This window comes from Dasypus novemcinctus, chromosome 16 (genome assembly GCF_030445035.2).
Source record: "Dasypus novemcinctus isolate mDasNov1 chromosome 16, mDasNov1.1.hap2, whole genome shotgun sequence".
NCBI classification, from domain to species: domain Eukaryota; kingdom Metazoa; phylum Chordata; class Mammalia; order Cingulata; family Dasypodidae; genus Dasypus; species Dasypus novemcinctus.
The window spans coordinates 85,736,663-85,755,472 of NC_080688.1; the positions used below are offsets into that span (position 1 = coordinate 85,736,663).

At 35.8% G+C, this 18,810-nt stretch overlaps 1 protein-coding gene across 1 annotated transcript in view; it reads left to right on the forward strand.

The window, feature by feature from the left end:
- The window catches only part of CCDC102B (coiled-coil domain containing 102B), a 349,731-nt gene that overhangs the window by 133,445 nt on the left and 197,476 nt on the right, over positions 1 to 18,810 (forward strand). Inside the window, exon 7 of the mRNA XM_071208584.1 lies at positions 16,578 to 16,787. Within this exon, the coding sequence (XP_071064685.1) occupies positions 16,578 to 16,787 (210 nt within the window). The remainder of the gene's footprint in view (positions 1 to 16,577; positions 16,788 to 18,810) is intronic.

Sequence of the window (18,810 nt, forward strand, 5' to 3'; positions counted from 1 at the left end):
AAGAATCTTATTTCTAAGTGAAGTATATCTGGCCTCCAAAAATCTGAGCAGCCTGCCAAACCCTATGCCTTTTTCTTTGTATTGTGACTGGTCCTTTACCTTAGAGATGATGATTATGCATGCTTCATGAAATTGGATCCCTAAAAATTTCCTACTTGTTGATATGCCTAGGATTTACTAGGCCATCAGGTTCATCAGGTCTAATTAGAATGATGTCTTCAGTATGATGGGCCCATGTGATGTTATGAGAAATGCTGAAACATTTGAAGTCCAGTAAAGATACCATATCTGGAAAAAGACACAAAGACTGGGTTACCACATATTTGTGTTTATAATTGTCTACCACCATCCACCATTCATTTGGTATCAAAGGACCATACAGATTGATGGTCTTTGTGAATGCAACTAATTTCTGCCATCCCATTGGGAGGGAATATTGCTTCAAGATGTTCAGATGCATCCATTCAACTGTGTTCTTCCCAGGTGTCAGGGTCCCACTTCTTTCTTCTCGTAGCCCTGATTTAGCCCTAGAGATGTGCCAATACTGTATGTTTGCTCTTCCTTGCAGCTCTTCCATTTAGGATGAATTCCTGGGCCTGGGATCTTTAAATTACGGGCTTTTCCCCCATCCTAATAACAATTATCCCACTGAATAAATTAATGTTATTGATATCACCTATTTAGTTCATAATCAAATTCTCCCTATTTTTCCAAAAATGTCTTTTTAAAATATTTTTAAATTTATTTTTAAAAGATGAATAGATCACACAAAATGTTACCTTAAAAAATATAGGAGATTCCCATATGCCCTATTCCCCACACCCCGCACTGTTCCCACACCAACAACTTCTTTCATTAGTGTGGTATATTCATTTCATTTGATGAATACATTTTGGAGCATTGCTACACAGCATGGATTATAGTTTACACTCTTCCCCCAGTCCATTCAGTGGGTGATGGTGGGATATATAATGTCCTGTATCCATCCCTGTGATATAATTCAGGACAACTCCAAGTCCCAAATATGCCCCCATATTATACATCTTTTTCCCTCCCCCTGCCTTCAGCAACTCCAGTGGCCACTGTCTCCACATCAATGATATAATTTCTTCCATTGCTAGAGTCACAATAGTTCTATAGTATAGTAGAATACCAGTAAGTCCACTCTAGTCCATATTTTATTCCCTAAACCTGAGGACTCTGGGTCGGTGATGCCCACTCCATCTCTTAATTGAGAGGGGGCTTCAGTCCCATGTGGCTGATGGGTGGTATTCCACTGCTTGCAGTTGTAGACTCTCTTGGTTCTTTGGTATGGTGGTTGACCATCCTCATCTCCTTGTTAGCTGACCTGGGTAAGTCCAACAAACTGCAGAACAGGTGTTGCACTGAGGTTCAGACCCCAGCTGGCACATGGATGGCTCAGAGAGTCAAGTCTCCTGGACATATACCAACCCCAGCACCAACTGAGGTTCAATAAAAGGGACAGAAGAGGCATGTGTAGAGAAGTCTCTACTGAGTCCAACTCCATCACACTCAGGAGCACCAATTCAAAAGAAGGGCCTACTGGCAAGGCATCAAACTCTGGAGTCATCTGTCATAACTGTAGGACCTGGGTACCGCCACAACCCCCAGGAGTACCACTACATGGGGTAGTGTCTACTTTGGCTGTCTATGAGATCCTGCTGAGATGTGCATAAGCACAACCCATCTGATGACCTCCCAATGCATTTTGAAGTCTCTTAGCCCTATAAACTCTTTTGTCTTTACCATTTCCCCTTTTATTCAAGATATTTTTTCCAGTTGGATCACCATCTGGTTCTTGGTAGTAATCCCTTGGCACCAGGGAGGCTTATTCCTGGGAGTCATGTTCCATGCTGGGAGAAGGTAATGCATTTATATGCTGAGTTTGGCTTAGAGAGAGGCCACATTTGAGCAAAAAGGAGGCTCTCAGGAGGTAACTCTTAGACACCCTGCAACATTATGCCAAGTTGAAATTTCAAGAGCAAAAGCCTCATAAGCATAGTTGTCAGTATCAAAGGCCCATTATTGCACCTTCTTCACTGGTCTTTGCCCCTGCACTTGGGAAATTGTTGCTATTCCATTGGGGAATGTGGCAGAGCTCCCCAAGATGGGAACCTAGCACTCCCTTGGTTGTCGTGTGAATCTCGACCCACTGTATCAATACCCAAAGAACATCTGAACATATTTATATACCCTATATATATGCCCAGGCACACTTCCTCCCATGCATCCCCCATCAATGACACGACATACCAGTGCTCCTCCCCTGCCATAGTTGAACCCCTCTGTGATCCAAAACTTCTTAAAAAATGAAGTCTAATATATTACCAAATTCAATTAATAGGAAAATGGGATAGTTCTGACAGGTTTAAGCCCCAAAATGTCTTTGACAGTTGTTTTAAACCAACCTACAACCTATCTCTATATACTACATCAAGTGAATGTCTTGTTAATCACCTGTTAGTCTAGCTCTGCCTCTCCCAATATTTACCCATGCATTGGCTATTTTAAAAGTTGGATCATTACTGTGGTAGAATATACCACAATTTGGGATTTTTGTCATTGATTACTAATGGTATCCTTTCATCTTCTATCTTATTTTCTGTAAATGGGAAGGTAGGCCAAAGCAGTGTTTCTCACCTTGGTTTCATTGCTATTTTTTTGTTGGGCTGCCTTGTGCACGTGGGATGGTTAGTAGTACCTTAGTTCTCTCTCCACTAGATACCAGTAGCACCTCCACAGCTCTGTGACAGTCAAAAATGTTTCCAGACTTTGCCAAACACCCTGGAAGGGCAAAATTACCAAGATTAAAAACTGTTGGTTTAAAGGCTAGAATAGATTTAAACATTTTGAGTAAGAAAAATATGTAGATTTCTTTGTGCTTTGCATCAAGAGACACAAATTATCATGTTCTACTCTCAGTGATGCTAAATGTGATCACTCAGTTAAGGTGGTATATTAGTCACCTAAAGGGGTGCTGATGCAAAATACCAGAAATCTCTTGGCTTTTATAAAGGGTATTTTTTGGGGGTAGAAGCTTACAGTTACCAGGCTGTAAAGCATAAGTTACTTCCCTCACCAAAGTCTATTGCCACCTGTTGGGGCAAGATGGCTGCTGATGTCTGCCAAGAGTTCAGGCTTCTTGAGTTCCACTCTTCTTGGTGTTTCATTTCTCTCTGGGCTCAGCTGCTCTGCTCTCTTCACAAGGCCAGCTGTAGTAGACTATTAAGCAAATGGCTGTCTCCCCAGGGCTTCTGCCATATCTAAGGAGCCATCTTTATTCCTCTGTGTTCTTCTCCTGTGTGTTCACTTCCCAGGATCTAGTTCTAAACTACAGCATCAAAACTCCAACATCAAACTTCCAACTAACTCCTCTGCTCTGCTGTGTACTTTTACCTGTGAGACCCTGCCCATCAAGGGGGTGGGGACTCAAAGTCCTGTCCTACTGACATGGCCCGACCAAAGCCCTAATCATAATTTAATCACACCCAGGTACAGAGCAGTTTACAAATATAATCCAATATCTTTTTTTTGGAATTCATAAACCATATCAAACTGCTACAGGTGGAGGCTACTAGCTTTCTCTGATAGAATACTCACTTTGAAATTAGTAGGTGATCTTTATGATTTTGGGCACCTGGAAAATATCCTGTTTTATTTAATGACTTCAGCATCCATTTGTGATCTTTATCTGAACTGATTTTGATTGTCATAATTGGTAGTTACAAAGTAGTGATTTTCTAATCTACTGCCCCTTTATTTGTTGGTATTATGCAAAAATGGTTTTAAATTATTTCCCCCTTTCTCTGTTTTATTCTCTTCAAGTAATATTATAGACTCATGAATTTATTATTACATTCTAAACAAATGGTGTCATTCTTTTGGATTTTCAAATTGTCCAAAATTTAGCCTGTTGGAGTCCATTTAAGCCAGAATAGCTTCCTTATGGCATTATCTTATTATGACATTTGAGTGCTTAATTGGTTGAATGCACAAGCATGACCTTAGCTCATCCTGCACTTACCTTTCTCTAGGATGAATCAGGGGTGTCCTCAAAGAGCCCTGGGCTAGCTTATTAGACATAAGGTGCCAGGCATGCTCATTTCCCTTGTGGTATAATTGCTTCCACATCTTGTCAGTGGACAGAGATAGAAAATATGCATTCACAGTCATTTCTAATTTCTGATTGAAAACTTAGCATTAAGTATGTATTGCTCAACTCTTCATTGAATTATAATTTATACACAATTTAAAGGACAGATATGAATGATAATAGCCAATGTGTCCTGAAATATATCAGCCTTTGTCTAATCCACATGCCTATCAAGATATGAAACATTTGAACTATTTCCCTGAAAAATTCTCAAATTATTCATCCTCCTTCCTTGTCAATTCCCTACCACAGAGCTTCCATAGATTAAATTTGCCAGTTCTCAAACCTCATATAGATGGAAACATACCTCAAATAATCTGTTTATCTTGTTCATTATATTGTCTATTGATTCATACATGGTGCTATATGTATCAATAATTTGTCTCTTTTTATTTAGTTGCAGTAGAATGGTATCCCATGATATGAATATGCTGAAATCTGTTTATCCATTCTCCTGGAGTTCATGGGATATTTGTTTGTTTTCTAAATTTTATCTATCACGAATAAAGCTGTTGAATATATTCTTACACAACTATTTTTGTGGACGCATGCTTTTATTATTCTTGGGAGTAGAATTTATTTCTCTAGGAATAGAAATTCTGGGTCATAGTATAGGCATGAATTTAATTTCATAGGAAAGTCTGAACTGTTTTCCAGTGTGATTGTGCCATTATCATAACTTTCTATTTGTATCTTATTTCTCTTTTACTAAACATCTCATTTCCTAACAATGTTAATGTACATAATTATTTTCTTTATCATAAAATATCTATAAAATAGTTTCAGATTCCTATTATTGTTACTAACAATTCTATTTTGAGTGAAATTTAAGAATTTGTACAATTCTGTTTATTCTTAGAATATATCATACCAGATATCATATCAGAGTTCTGTGTTCAAGTTCACTTAGAATAATTATAGTCTGTATTATGTAATTATTCTGATATATAGTTAGATTTTTGTATTTGGCTTTAGGGTTTATCTTTTTCCTTTATTTGCTTTAATTCAAGCTAGAATGTGGTATTATGTTTCTTTATCATGTGGTTGCCTTATGAGGATTATTTTTGGCAGCTGAAAAGTTTTGATTCTCATTTTGTTTCTACTTTTAGCATCTTTGTATGGATGTTGTGTACCTCTTGCTGTTTGTAATAAAAGTGGGCAGCATTATGTTAGACTAGCAAGAATCAGTGATGAGCTTTGGTTCTATGGTGAAGGTGGAGAAATTGAAAGGCATGGGTTGGGTGCTTAATTTCTTAGTCCTAGAATGCACTCTTTGGTTGAAAAAGTCAAAGGATTTTTTATTTTTAATTAAAGCTTTTTTTGGAGTATGCAAATCAATGTCTTCTGGTTCTTCTAGAAATTCCTCATTGTTTTCCTATTTTCCTTTACTACCAAACCTCCACTAACTTTTCTCTCTATCAAGTTGTGCCTCTCCCCAGGAAGTGGTACTACCCCAAGACTGACACATCTGATGCCCTGTACTTTTAAAAAAATTTTTTTAAATTTTTTTATCTTTATTTATTTTTTAAATATTACATTAAAAAAATATGAGGTCCCCAATACCCCCCACTCCCCTCACCCCACTCCTCCCCCCATAGCAACAATCTTCTTCATCATCATGAGACATTCATTGCATTTGGTGAATACATCTCTGAGCACCACTGTACCTCATAGTCAATGGTCCACATCATAGCCCACACTCTCCCATGTTCCACCCACTGGGCCATGGGAGGACATACAATGTCCTGTAACTGTCCCTGCAGCACCACCCAGGACAACTCCAAGTCCCAAAAACACCCCCACATCTCATCTCTTCCTCCCATTCCCTAGCCCCAGCAGCCACCATGGCCACTTTCTCCACAGCAATGCCACATTTTGTACTTTTTAAGCCCATTTATTATATTTCTTATACTAGCCAGTGCTCTGATCACCAGGTCTTAGACTTGTTCTCAGTATTACTACTAGAGTGATGTGAGTTCTCCTTCAGGTAGTCCCCCCCAGTTCATGTTTCCTCTTCTCCCCTGCAGTTCCCATCTGACTCTGCTACTCTCTTCTCCAGAGAAAGCTTGCTGCTCTAGGATAATTATTTCCTTTCTTACATGTAAATTAAAGTTTCTGTTAGACTAGGTTCCTTAATTATTTTTGCAGGTATGGGTTACCAGTAATTTTATTTCTTCAAATTTTTGGTTTTAGAGAGTTTTAGAGAGTTAATCAGCCAAAAGGGTGCTGATGCAAAATACCAGAAATCTGTTGGTTTTTATAAAGGGTAGAAGCTTACAGTTACCAGGCCATAAAGCGCAAGTTACTTCCCTCACCAAAGTCTGTTGTCACATGTTGGAGCAAGATGGCTGCTGACATCTGCCAAGTGTTCAGGCTTCCTGGGTTCCACTCTTCCTGGGGCTTTGTCCTCTCTGGGCTCAGCTGATCTGTTCCTCTGTGTGCTTACTTCCAGGGCTTCAGCTCAAAACTCCCAACTCTGTTCTTCTCCATCTCTTTTTTCCTTCCACCAAGAAATGGGGACTCAACACCCTACTGACTTGACCCAATCAAAGTCCTAATCATAATTTAATCAATTAAGAGTAATACCTCTGACAGACTAGTTTACAAACATAATCCAGTAACTATTTTTGGAATTCATAAATAACGCCAAACTGCTACAGAGAGTATGTTAGAAATTGAGATTTGGACTGCTGTTTAAGTTCTAAACCTTGTAGTTCCCAACAGATAGTATTTTTTATTCCTACATGTTTTATTATAGCATCAATTCTAAGAAAATAACTTTAAAAAACTGATTTATTTGGATATGGAAAAGTAGACATCTTAGCAACTCATAGGTCAAAGAAGGAAATTGAATGAAACAAACCTGAAAGATAAAAACACTGTGAAATCTTGAGGGATGTGTCACACTCAGGAACGTTTATAACCTATAAGCTTATGTTAGGAAATAGTTATATGCACCCTGAAGGAGTGTCCTTCGTATCTCAGTTTCAGGGTGGTAATTGGTCCAGAACCTCAGCTGTTGTGCTGTGAATTCCATGCCCTGAGACCAGCTTCCCAAAGTTACTCCCAGCCAGTGACTGAGTATGGTAGGGATACCAGGACAGCCCAGAGATGCAACAAGTGACTTTAGCCCAAGGACCTTTCTGCAGCCTTCTATAACTTTCCTTAAAACTGCACTTCCATGCGATAATCTCCCTTCTGTCTGTCCCTAACTTGAAATCAGACCTGCATCACAATTTGACTGTTCTCTATGCCTCTTCTCTTTCCTTCCTCATTTTCTCTCAGAGACATTTTCCCTAATAAATTTAAGATGTGTTCACTCATTGTGGAGGTGCTTCTGTGTGTACTTGGAATAACAAAATAACCAAGACAAAAGATTAATGAGCTAATGTTCTATTGAAGACGTTAGTAAAAGATTAGCAGAATAAACCCAAAGAACGTAGAAATAAGAAGAGAAAACAATATTAGAAATTAATCAAGTACAAAGAAAAAGCTTAATAGACCTGGTCAGCAAAGCCAAAAGTTGGTTCTTTACAAAAATGAAATTCAGACAAAATTAATCAAGATGTAAATAGAAAATATGAGTAATGAAAAAGGGACAGAAGCTCGGATGGAGTAGAGATTTTTAAAAATAAACAATATGAAGAAATGATTCAAATTAAAATAAAATCTTACTTGAAATAAATAATTGGCTAGAAAAATATAACTTACTCTATATGACCCTTGAAGAAATAGAAACTTGAGTGGAGTTATAATATTAAATGAATTAAATAAAAAATTAGTAAATTAAAACTCTTCTCACAATGAAACTCCAGGGATCAGAATGTTTTATATTCAAGTTCTACCATTCAGGGTAGATAATTTCAATTTTAAAGACCACTTGCTAGAGGAAACAAAAGAAGAAAAACTTCCCAAACCTTTCTGTTGTTTTAATTTAGCCCTAATACTGCATTTAGGAATGGATGATATGAGGAAGGAAAATTATCATCAATCTCACACATGAATACAGTGGTAAAAATCCTACCAAATATAAATAATCCTAATTACACAGTGATTAAAAAGTTGCTTTGTCATAGGAATGGAAAGAATACCATAATATTGGAACAGCTATTATGTAAATCGCCACATTAAACAATGCAAGAAAAACATCAATTATGTTATTATCTCAAATGTTACTAAAAAGCATTTGATAAAACTCAGCACCCATTGATGATTATAGGGAAATACATTTTAGCATATTAGGAAGAAAAATGAACTTTTTCAAGCAGATATAGGATAGCAAAATCTCAGAGAAAATGTTTTACTCAATGATGAAATAGTAGAAGCATGCTATCACTTTTTAATTAATATTGTGCAGCAGTACAAACCAGTGCAATTGAACAAGAAAAATTAATGTAATTTTAAGGATTGGTGAGAAACAAAATGGTATTTATTGCAAGGATATAATTATCTACTTAGAAAATGCAAAGAAATCTACAAAATATAATTTATTTGTGTTTAGAAATACTGCTGGATATAAGATCATTTGCATTTTTATACCTCAGCAAAAAGAGTAGACATATAAAAATAATCAGGTCAGTACTGAGGCAGTCATGGTCAGCTGGACCAAAGAACCCACAGAATAAGAGCCCAGAACCAGAACCACACATACCTGGATGGTTGATCTGTCAACAGAATTGTCACGGTAAGTTAGCAGTGGGGTAAAAATGCTGACATTAGATTAAAAATGAATGTAAAGAGGGAAGCGGACTTGGCCCAGTGGATAGGGCGTCTGTCTACCACATGGGAGGTCCGTGATTCAAACCCCGGGCCTCCGTGACCTGTGTGGAGCTGGCCCACGCGCAGTGCTGATGTGTGCAAGGAGTGCCGTGCCATGCAGGGGTGTCCCCTGCATAGGGGAGCCCCATGTGCAAGGAGTGAGTCCTGTAAGGAGAGCCGCCCAGCATGAAAGAAAGTGCAGCCTGCCCAGGAATGGTGACTCACACACGGAGAGCTGACACAACAAGATGACGCAACAAAAAGAAACACAGATTCCCATGCCACTGACAACAACAGAAGCAGACAAAAAGAAAAACACGCAGCAAATGGACACAGAGAACAGACAACTGGGGTGCGGAGGAGAGTGGAAGAGGAGAGAAATAACTAAAATAAATCTTAAAAAAAAAGAATGTAAAGAATTAATTTTCCAAATTATAATATTAATTTCTTATGTAATTTTAAAGAAAGGTTGGGTAATTTTGATATGATCAACAAGAGAAATTAACTTTTATTCTTCAATATGTTTTTTTCCTTTTGGCAAATTTCCTCCAAAATATATTAGAAAAGCAACATATTATATTAGTAAAATTGTTATGCTAAGTTATTCGTGATGTAAAGTGAGGTTTCAGAGGATGCTCATTAATTCTTCCACCACTATTTCATTCTTTGCTTTAGCGTCATTCCTTAGCTCTAGTTTATTCTACCATCTCCTTTACCACAATTTTCTCCCTGTGAATTATGTCTAAACATTTTTTATACAATTTTATAGATCAGTATTAAAAATTAAAGTTAAGTTTCTATTTTATCAGGGTATGTAAAATTAAGCAATATAACTTCTAATAAGATGATTGTTAATCATTTAGAAAAAAAATAAGTTTATGGATTAAAGCAAGGCAGATTCGAGCAGAAAACTTTGCCCTAGGCAGTATTGGCAGATTTTGTGTTCTTTGCATATTGTGAAATAACAAAATCTGAGAGAATTCATTTGGAAACCCTGGTACCAAAAGGGATTTTAAAATTATTTTTGAGAGAGATTTTGGAAATGAATGTCTAATCCTAGTAGCTTGTTTAATTACAAGTTTTAAAATAATATATGCATACTCCTAATTCAGCTCTTGTTATGCATCGTGTGTCTGCATATTTCTCTCTAGTAACAGAGGATGCTTGAGGGTGCAGCTACTGCATGGTAAAGTGAAGTCCCATGAAACATATAAACCTCTCGTTTCTATTATCATTAACGCAAGTTCCATATTTGCAAGCTCTATTGTGTTTCACTTCTCAAATTTCATATTGATGCTATAATACTTCACACTTTTATAAGAAAATCACTGTAGCATGTCTGTGTTTGATAGGTAGATTGTAGAAAAATGTCTTTCACTGTTCTGGCTTTTGGTTAAGACTGCTGTCTGATTTCTCCAGGACATAGGAAATGATTCCCATCTTTTGGAGATAATAGCAGCATGTTTATTTGTAATTTTATTATCAATAGTTCCTTTAATATGTATAAAGGATTATTAATTTCTACATTGAAATGAAGTAAACAATGGATTTGAAATTTTATAACACCAGGAAGAACGAGACTACCTGACAGTTATAAAATCGAGGGTCCAAATCACCCACTTAAGAGTTTTGATTTGTGAAGCCTGTAATTATTTTCTATAAAAGCATAATCAAAGACTTTAAAATGCGTTTTCTCCTGTCATTCAAATATATATTTATTTATTCAGACATTCTTGTGCTTTTTTAATTTCCTTACATTGTTTTTGATTCATATTCAATTTAGATTTGTGCTCTTCGGTCTCCCTTTTATTTAACATTGACACACATTTTGTTTCAAATTAGTTATTGGGCCCTTTACTTTTTAGATATTCTTGTCTGATTTAAAATGAAATTACAGTAACTAAAATATATAGTGACATTACACATTACTAAAATCATTCATTGCTCTGTTGAATTTTGGTCAAAGAGGGAAAGAGCTATCACTGAACTACATTTGCCTGTGGACAGGCTGGGAGTAGACTTTTATTTGGGAAGGAGATTTTCCCCTTCTTGTTGTCACTTCTAATATATGGTCAGAAAAAGATTGTTAAATAACCTGGGGCGTGACATCAATACACTGCACAGGGCATTTTAGATTGGATTGCCAGAATTTTCAATGTGATTCTCCAGAAATTGCCTCTCCTCTGAAGTAATTTGCTAGTAGAGAGAGAAGGCACAAGGAGGATTAACCCAGAACAGACCAAAAGAAACAAACCAGAAAGCAGACCTTGGTTCTCATGGCAATGCAGTGGGTCCAGATTGTGACGGTTAGCGTTGCAAGGGGAAATGCCTACATTACAGCACTGCGGGCAGTTGGGGGAAGGAGCTCAGCGTAGAAGTTAAAGAACTTCATGTGTACCACGGCTTGGGCACCTGGCTAAGCCAGAGAATGACTTTCTCCCCTGGAATCCCTGTTGCATCGTGTGTGGGAAATTCAAACCTGCAGAATTATGTAACCTATAAAGCTCTTTATTTGGAATATATTAGGCCCTCAGAGAAACAAGGATAGTCTCACACTGCCAGGAAAAAGCAAACTTCCTGCCTTTTTCTTCTTACTTCCAAGATCCCAGAATTTGTAATGAGGTTTGATGGCCGGATTGTCTTCCAGGAGCATTTTGAATACTTGCAAATCTATTTTCAGAACATTCACTTGGTTTTAGATGCCTGTTCACTGGCCTGCAGAAGGTCACAGATAATGTGGTCTAGGGGGTTAGTGCCTCGGTTGCTGAGGGCCATTTATAAAATGATTGTCATCCTGATAAAACAATAAAATATTAATACACTGTTACAACCCAACTTTTGAAAGGCGTAAGTTGGTGTGGCCGCGGGACAAAAGAATGGTACTTAGGCATAAGCTTTTTTGGGACTTATGGACAGGAGAGGCTTTCTGATGGCTGCAATTTAGAGAATGAAGTTAGCACTCCAAAAAGAGAGGGGCAAAAAGGGCTATAAGGGGTAGCAATAACATTCCATAGAGTATGAGAACGAAGTTCCTGCTAGGGTCCTGGGACTGTACACATGCAGGCTGGTGGTGTTTTCACTACACTCCTAGAAAAGATTTACCAAGGACATTTACTACTTTTGGGAGATTATAGTTTACGATACCATCTATACGTTCTCTCCCCTCCGGGGAGGGTTGTTATCCATTAACAACCATTATGTCTAGGTCACGCAGGAGGCTATGTGCTAAGGACTGGGGGGTGGGGGGGGGGGGAGGACTCTGGGTCACCACATACACTATTTTGTTCTGTGGGTATTTGAACTAGCTGTTGATATCTTTTGTTCTATAGAAAAACAATGTATGAAGAAGTATTTGTGTTGCGTTTGGAAGTTTAATAAATATCTCGCCCGAATAATATAGTTTCTCCCTCTCAATACTAGATTATATGAAATATTTTCCTCCTTTTGTGAATGAGAAACAGAGATTCTAAGATAAAAGGGGGATTGGGAAGCAACCCTAGGTCATTTTATGAAAGTACTCTTTTTCACTGTTTCATTAATCTATCACAATAGGTAACGCAGCTATGATGAAAGCAACATGAGGTGAGAGTAAATGTATTGAGATACCCTGTCGTTGTTAAGTAATGGTGAGTTAGAAAACTGTCTACTCTAGGATATCTTCTTTTTGCTTGAAGATGAATGGCTGTAACTGAAATACAGATTGCTTCATCCTAAAGATGGTCATTGTGTGCTTTCTCCTTCATTCAGCGGGCATTTATTGAACACCTGCATAGTGAGTGTCGGGTGCCGACTGGTGAGCAAAACCAGACTTATTTCCCAAAGACAACATTCTAGTTCTTGGATTGCTGAGAATCTTTGATATCCTTTCATCAATATCAGGCAATGACAATTGATGAGGGTTGAATTAATAGGTGAATACATTTAGAAAATGACCTGATATTCCATCTTGAGTAACAATCACAATATTAGATTTCTCACAGGCAACTCAAGTGGTTCTTATAATCACACTTGATTTTGAGAATCAGTGCATTTGTCCAACTTCATTTCATACCCTCCTCTCCTTAAATCATCATATTTCATTATTGGACACACTGCTCTGATAATGGCCAAAGCTGGTCCCTGCTCCTTTCCTTGAACACTTTCCCTGACTGCCTTTCAGCCTTCTTACACTTCAGGTTTCAGTATAACTACTACTTCCTTGGAGTGCCCTTCCCTGATTACGGAATCTAATATAGGTCTTTCTCATAGCACCCAGGCTTTGTTCACTTTCATGAAATATTGCCCAATTTATACTTACATATTTATTTGTATTATGAAATTAGTCTAATTATTGCTGTTTATTTCCTGACACATTCAATAAATACTTGTTAAACAAATAAAGGGATGGATATTTAGGTAATTTTTCTTTATTTTTTTCTTTTCTTTTTTTTAAAGAAGCTTTAGACTACATAAGTATTATGTGGAAAATATATGTATTTTTCTAAATGTTTAATATGCATAAATTTCAAAGTCATTCAGTCCACAAATATTTTAGTGCTTACTCTCATAAGAACCTATGTCATGCTAAAATCTCCAGAAAATATTTTTCAATAATTCTTATTTGAAATTCATTTAGTATTGGAGCCTTCTATTATTAAGATTCATATTAATTAAGATCAGTTTCAGAATTAAAATAGTTTTAGATTTTTCTCTTGGTCATTGGAACCGAATCAATGCAATTCTATTTCAATTTGGTAAAATTACTAGAATGTTTCTTTACTATAAAGTCTGAACATTTAAGTAGCATTTAATTCTTAAAAAAAAAAAAAAGCCTGATTTTGTTTTATTGTTTTAACTTACATTCAGTTGAATGACTTTTATGGTAATTGATTTTATGTGATTCCTGGAAAAGAATGATCTAAGTAATTTTACCAAATGAATACCAACACAAAATTTATAATATATTTTTATGAATTTCCAATTTTTGTAGGATCTTTGTGGGTTTTTTTGATGTTTGTAATATGCTTAAATTTATCAATAAATGTTATACCTTAATAAAAATGCTGATGATAATATGTCAAACTTCATTATTTGTTGTTAAAATATCAAACTTCATTATTTGTTGTTTCTACTGTTAAAAATAATATTTTTCAAGGTACTTTTTATAATTTAGAGTTTATTCATTCAGACCATCTCCAACTTATTCAAGTCCTTAGTTCTACTTGTTTCCTGATATTAGGTATAAATTCAGTTTATTTCACTTCAGTTTTGTAAATGCCTACAGTTTTATAAAGTCTTGACATAATATCATTATTTGCCTTTGGTCAAAAATATATTTACACTCCCAAATTAATTTTTCATCACTAATTTGCTGACTTTTTGTTGCATCTTTATTTTCATTCTGGTAAGTGATACAATGAAAGAAAAAAGTTTGAGCATTAATCTTAATAATAAAATTAATATCATGTTCTAATTTGGCTTGTGAAATACTATTTTCATCTCTTATCTCTAAACAGGGTCCCCAAATGTCAAATCACACCATCTAAAATTCAATTCCTGATATTATTGTATTTAATTGCTAACCAAGGTCTAGTGCCAAGAAGGCAATTTCGGTTTCCTGTGATTTGGAAGCCAGAGCATCGCTTAGATTTGAGGACAGAACATTACCTACAATAATAGTACAATTATATGTATATGAAAAAGCAGTTTTCCAGATTTTATTTTTAATTTCATTTCTAAGGAATTTATTGAAGTATAATGCTTTTCTTAACATTTACTAAGTTGATTTTTCTTTTGGAATTTAAAATGTCACAAAAATATACTTTATAATAGTATAATACTGTATAATAGTCTATAATCATGCCATTTAAAATTATTAATTTAAAAATATATAATTTCCAATTTTTAGCCTTGACAAATAGTTTCAAATGTTCTCATGTTTGCAAAACATTTTGAATAACTGATATCTTTCAGTCCTTACAATAACTTTATGAATTTGGTCAAGTTGATAGTCTCATTCATATTTTACAATTGAGAAATAAGATGTTTGTCCAGGTTTAAACAATGAGGTAGGGGTAGAATTTGGACTAGAATGGAAAGTAATAGGTTTTCTATGGTGAAGCATTGCTTCACTATACAGGTTTATGCCAAGAATTACTTCAACATTAGGCTATATATATGCCCCAATAAATAGGAGGCACACACATATAAAATTATTTTTCTGAAATGTACCACCTCTGAATAGAGCATTGGGTATTGCTCAAAGTGTTGCCCAATAATTTTAATTAATTTAATTTTTACACACCCTTTCAGATTAGAGAATAAATTATTCACTTGAGGGAGATGAAATTACCTAAGCTTATCCAGAGGGTAAATGGTAAAGTCAGGATTAGAATTCAGAGCTAAAAAGTTATAATCTATTTCTACTTACAATATCCAGAACAAGATAAAATATATATAATTACAGAAGGCAATATATGATTCAACCTTATTAAAATGATTAGCATACATTTAAATAGAATTAAGCTGCAAAATATGTTTGATATTACCTCTTTTAAATCTACATATAAAAATTAAAATAATAAACTGGTTGAGGAGGAGATTAAAATAAGCCCCCAAAATAAATCATAATTTTAGAGTTAGGTTCTGGTCATTGATAATATAAAATCTCCCCAAGTGAATCTACCATGCAGCGCTGGCGGAGAACCAGGGTTCTAGGGCAGAGGGTTGATGAGTTTTTTCTGAAGGAGCCCAAACCATAAATATTTTAACCTTTACTAACCATATCCTCTATTTTGCAATGGCTCAATTCCACCATTGTAGTATGAAAAAACGTCAAAGATAATGTGTAAAACTATGAGTGTGGCTGTGTTCCAATACAGCATTGTATGTGGCCACAAATTTGAATTTCATATAATGTTCATGTGTCAAAAATTAGTATTCCTTTCTGATTTTTTTCAACCACATGGAAACCATTTGTACCTTTCAGGACACATAAAAATATGAAACAGACCCAGTTTGGCCCAGGGGTAAAAGTTTCTGACCCTTACTTCCTAAAATTCAAATTGGTCCCTTACTCTTGTGAGTAGCACTCTATTTTGTAGTTCCATAATCATAGAATTTATAATACTTTATAATATTTTATCACATTCACTTGTTTCTTATCCACATGCCTAGCATAGTACCTGGAACTTGAAATAAACAACTATTGAAATAAATAATATATATGAGATATAATTATAATATATATTTCCCCTAAATATGTGAGTGAATAAATGAACTATCCAATCAAAGCTGCCCAAGAAATGATTTTGTGCCTTCTCATCTGATGAATGTTCATCAGGTCATCAACTAGTCATCTGTCGGGTAGTTATTGCTGGTAAAAAAATCAGTATTTCTTTTACTTAATACATTTATTTGACAAATGTGGTTGATACGGTTACAGAAACAGTTACATGTACCAAGATGAAAGACATATTTATCTAAGGAATGGCCTGGTCTTAGGGCTTTTGAGTTGTCAACGTTTCAGACATTTAGTTTTCTTTTTAAAATAAAATGAATGGACATATCTGTGAACCTTTCTCAGCAAAAGCTTGTCTGCTCCAGTGCCTCACCTTTTGGCAATCACAGATGTTACATGTGACTTCTTTGTGTTTTCTGTGTTTAGCTAGAGAGACTGCAGGCAGAAAATACCTCAGAGTGGGACAAGAGGGAAATACTTGAAACAGAAAAACAAGGATTGGAGAGAGAAAATAGAAGGCTAAAGGCACAGGTGAAGGAAATGGAAGACATCCTGGATAGGAAAAGTAAATTAAGAGCAAACTCTCAAGGTCCTGATTTCAAGACAGCCCAAACCGAACTGCAGGAGAAAAGCCAGGTACGGCTCCTGTTGGAAGCACACCTTCTCGCTTGCTCTACGTTCTCTCCCTGATACCTAGCTTTTTTGGTTGCCTTAACTTTTACACACCTCCAAATCTGAATGTGTTCTTTTGAGCAATCTAATATGACATGGCTTATTCTTTTTCACATTGAGATATAAAATAAGTTGTTTGTACATTTGAATCAGAGTGTGAACAATTTTGGATGGAAGTGTTAGATTATGATAAGTTTTTTGACAGTTTTAAATGTTTCCAAAAGAAAGAAAAAGATGAATTACGGGATGAAACTTTGTGCTTTTTGTTTCTTGTTACACCTTTGTCTCAGTATTTTCCAAGCAACTCTTCTTACTCTCAGTAAGTATATTTCCTCATTTGCTTGAGCAAATATGCAACAAACATTAAGTCTGTAGCTATGTAAGTATCTTTGTAAAATTTACATTTCGCTAAAGCTTACTGTCCTCTGGCTCATTTTTAGCTAGTCTCAGCACAGTTATTTTTGAGTTAATTAAATGTTTCATTTTGAAAATAGATTTTATAATCTACAACATAAATGCTAAAGCCAGAATTAAATTCAAAATTTGACTTTGGGTAATTTTGGTTGTTTTGGAATTGTTTTATCCTCAAGCCAATAGATGTAGTTATTGTTATGTATGGTATTTTTTTCTTTTGCTATATATTTCCCATATTTTTGAATTTGCTCTTAAAGACAGCTTTATAGTTGAAATTTGTCTGTTTTAGTATCAATATGCCACAACATACATGCATACATCGTTTCTATTTTCTTCCTTTAGATTATCTGATGTCTTAGTGCATAATATTACTTTTTTCTCACTTTTTCTTTAACAGTATAAAAGACAGTTTGATAAGTTCATATTTTATTAGTCATAAAAAGTAAAGTAATTCATATTCCTATGAGTTCTAAAGGCTAAATGGATGTAGAAATTGAATTCCATTTCACCCTTCCTTTTTGTTGTGATTGCAGGGAATTGTTGCAAACATAAGATTAAATTGCGTTAGTGTTTCATGACTTGACCATGAAATATCTAGAGGTCAATGTTATGGGCAGTGAGCATAATATTCTATACAACAAATTCATAAACCATTTATAATGGTGTATTTGGGGCTGACATATATACAACGGATAAAGCTATAGAGAAAGTTTTGGCAAATTTCTACTTTTAAATGCAAAGAATTATCTCTAATTATACAACAAAGTTTGATTTCAACATACCTGTTTCTATATGATGCATTTGAACTGTAGAAGCATTTGTTTTGTTATACTCTGTGTTAGTCACTGCTTTAGATGCTGGTGATATGAATACTAATGAAACCATTATCCCTGCCCAGCTTGGTTTTAGATTCTAAATAGGGAAACAGACGCATTTGACATTAGCGATAATGTATTGTGATGATTTCTAAGAAGAGTGGAATGGGAACACAAATGAAGAAGTAGTTTATTCTTTAATTTTGACATCTTTATAGCTTTAGCAGAATGTTATGTTAGTCAGGAAATATTGAGGCCTTTGGGGGCCTGGCGGGGGCTGGCGGGGGCTGGCGGGGGCTGGCATACGTGCCCATGGGCCTGACCCATCCACTGGGCACGGCAAGGCCAGTCCTGAGGGCTTTGGGACCCAGACCGCTCTTTGGATTAAACTGAGGCAGGACTTGGAAACTGAAGGATTCTGGAAGGTCTGACTAAATTGGCAGGTGTTCTCATCAACAAGAAGACTATAAGAACCTTAAGTGTTTATCATTTTGACGGGATGGGGGTGTTGGCGATTTTTACCCTTTCCATGGAGAATTCAGAAATCTCTGACTTGATCCAAAACAATTACTTATCATGGAGCAGATTCAAATCAAAATCTTTGGTGCCACAGAGACAGCCACAGAAGCTTAAAATGCCAGGACTCTGTCTCCAAATGGCATATAAATCAGTGCTGGTCTAGAGAATGTGCCGAAGTCCCTGTGATAGTGCAGGTATTATAACTCCAAGCCAGATTGTGGTTTTGAGTATCATTTAAT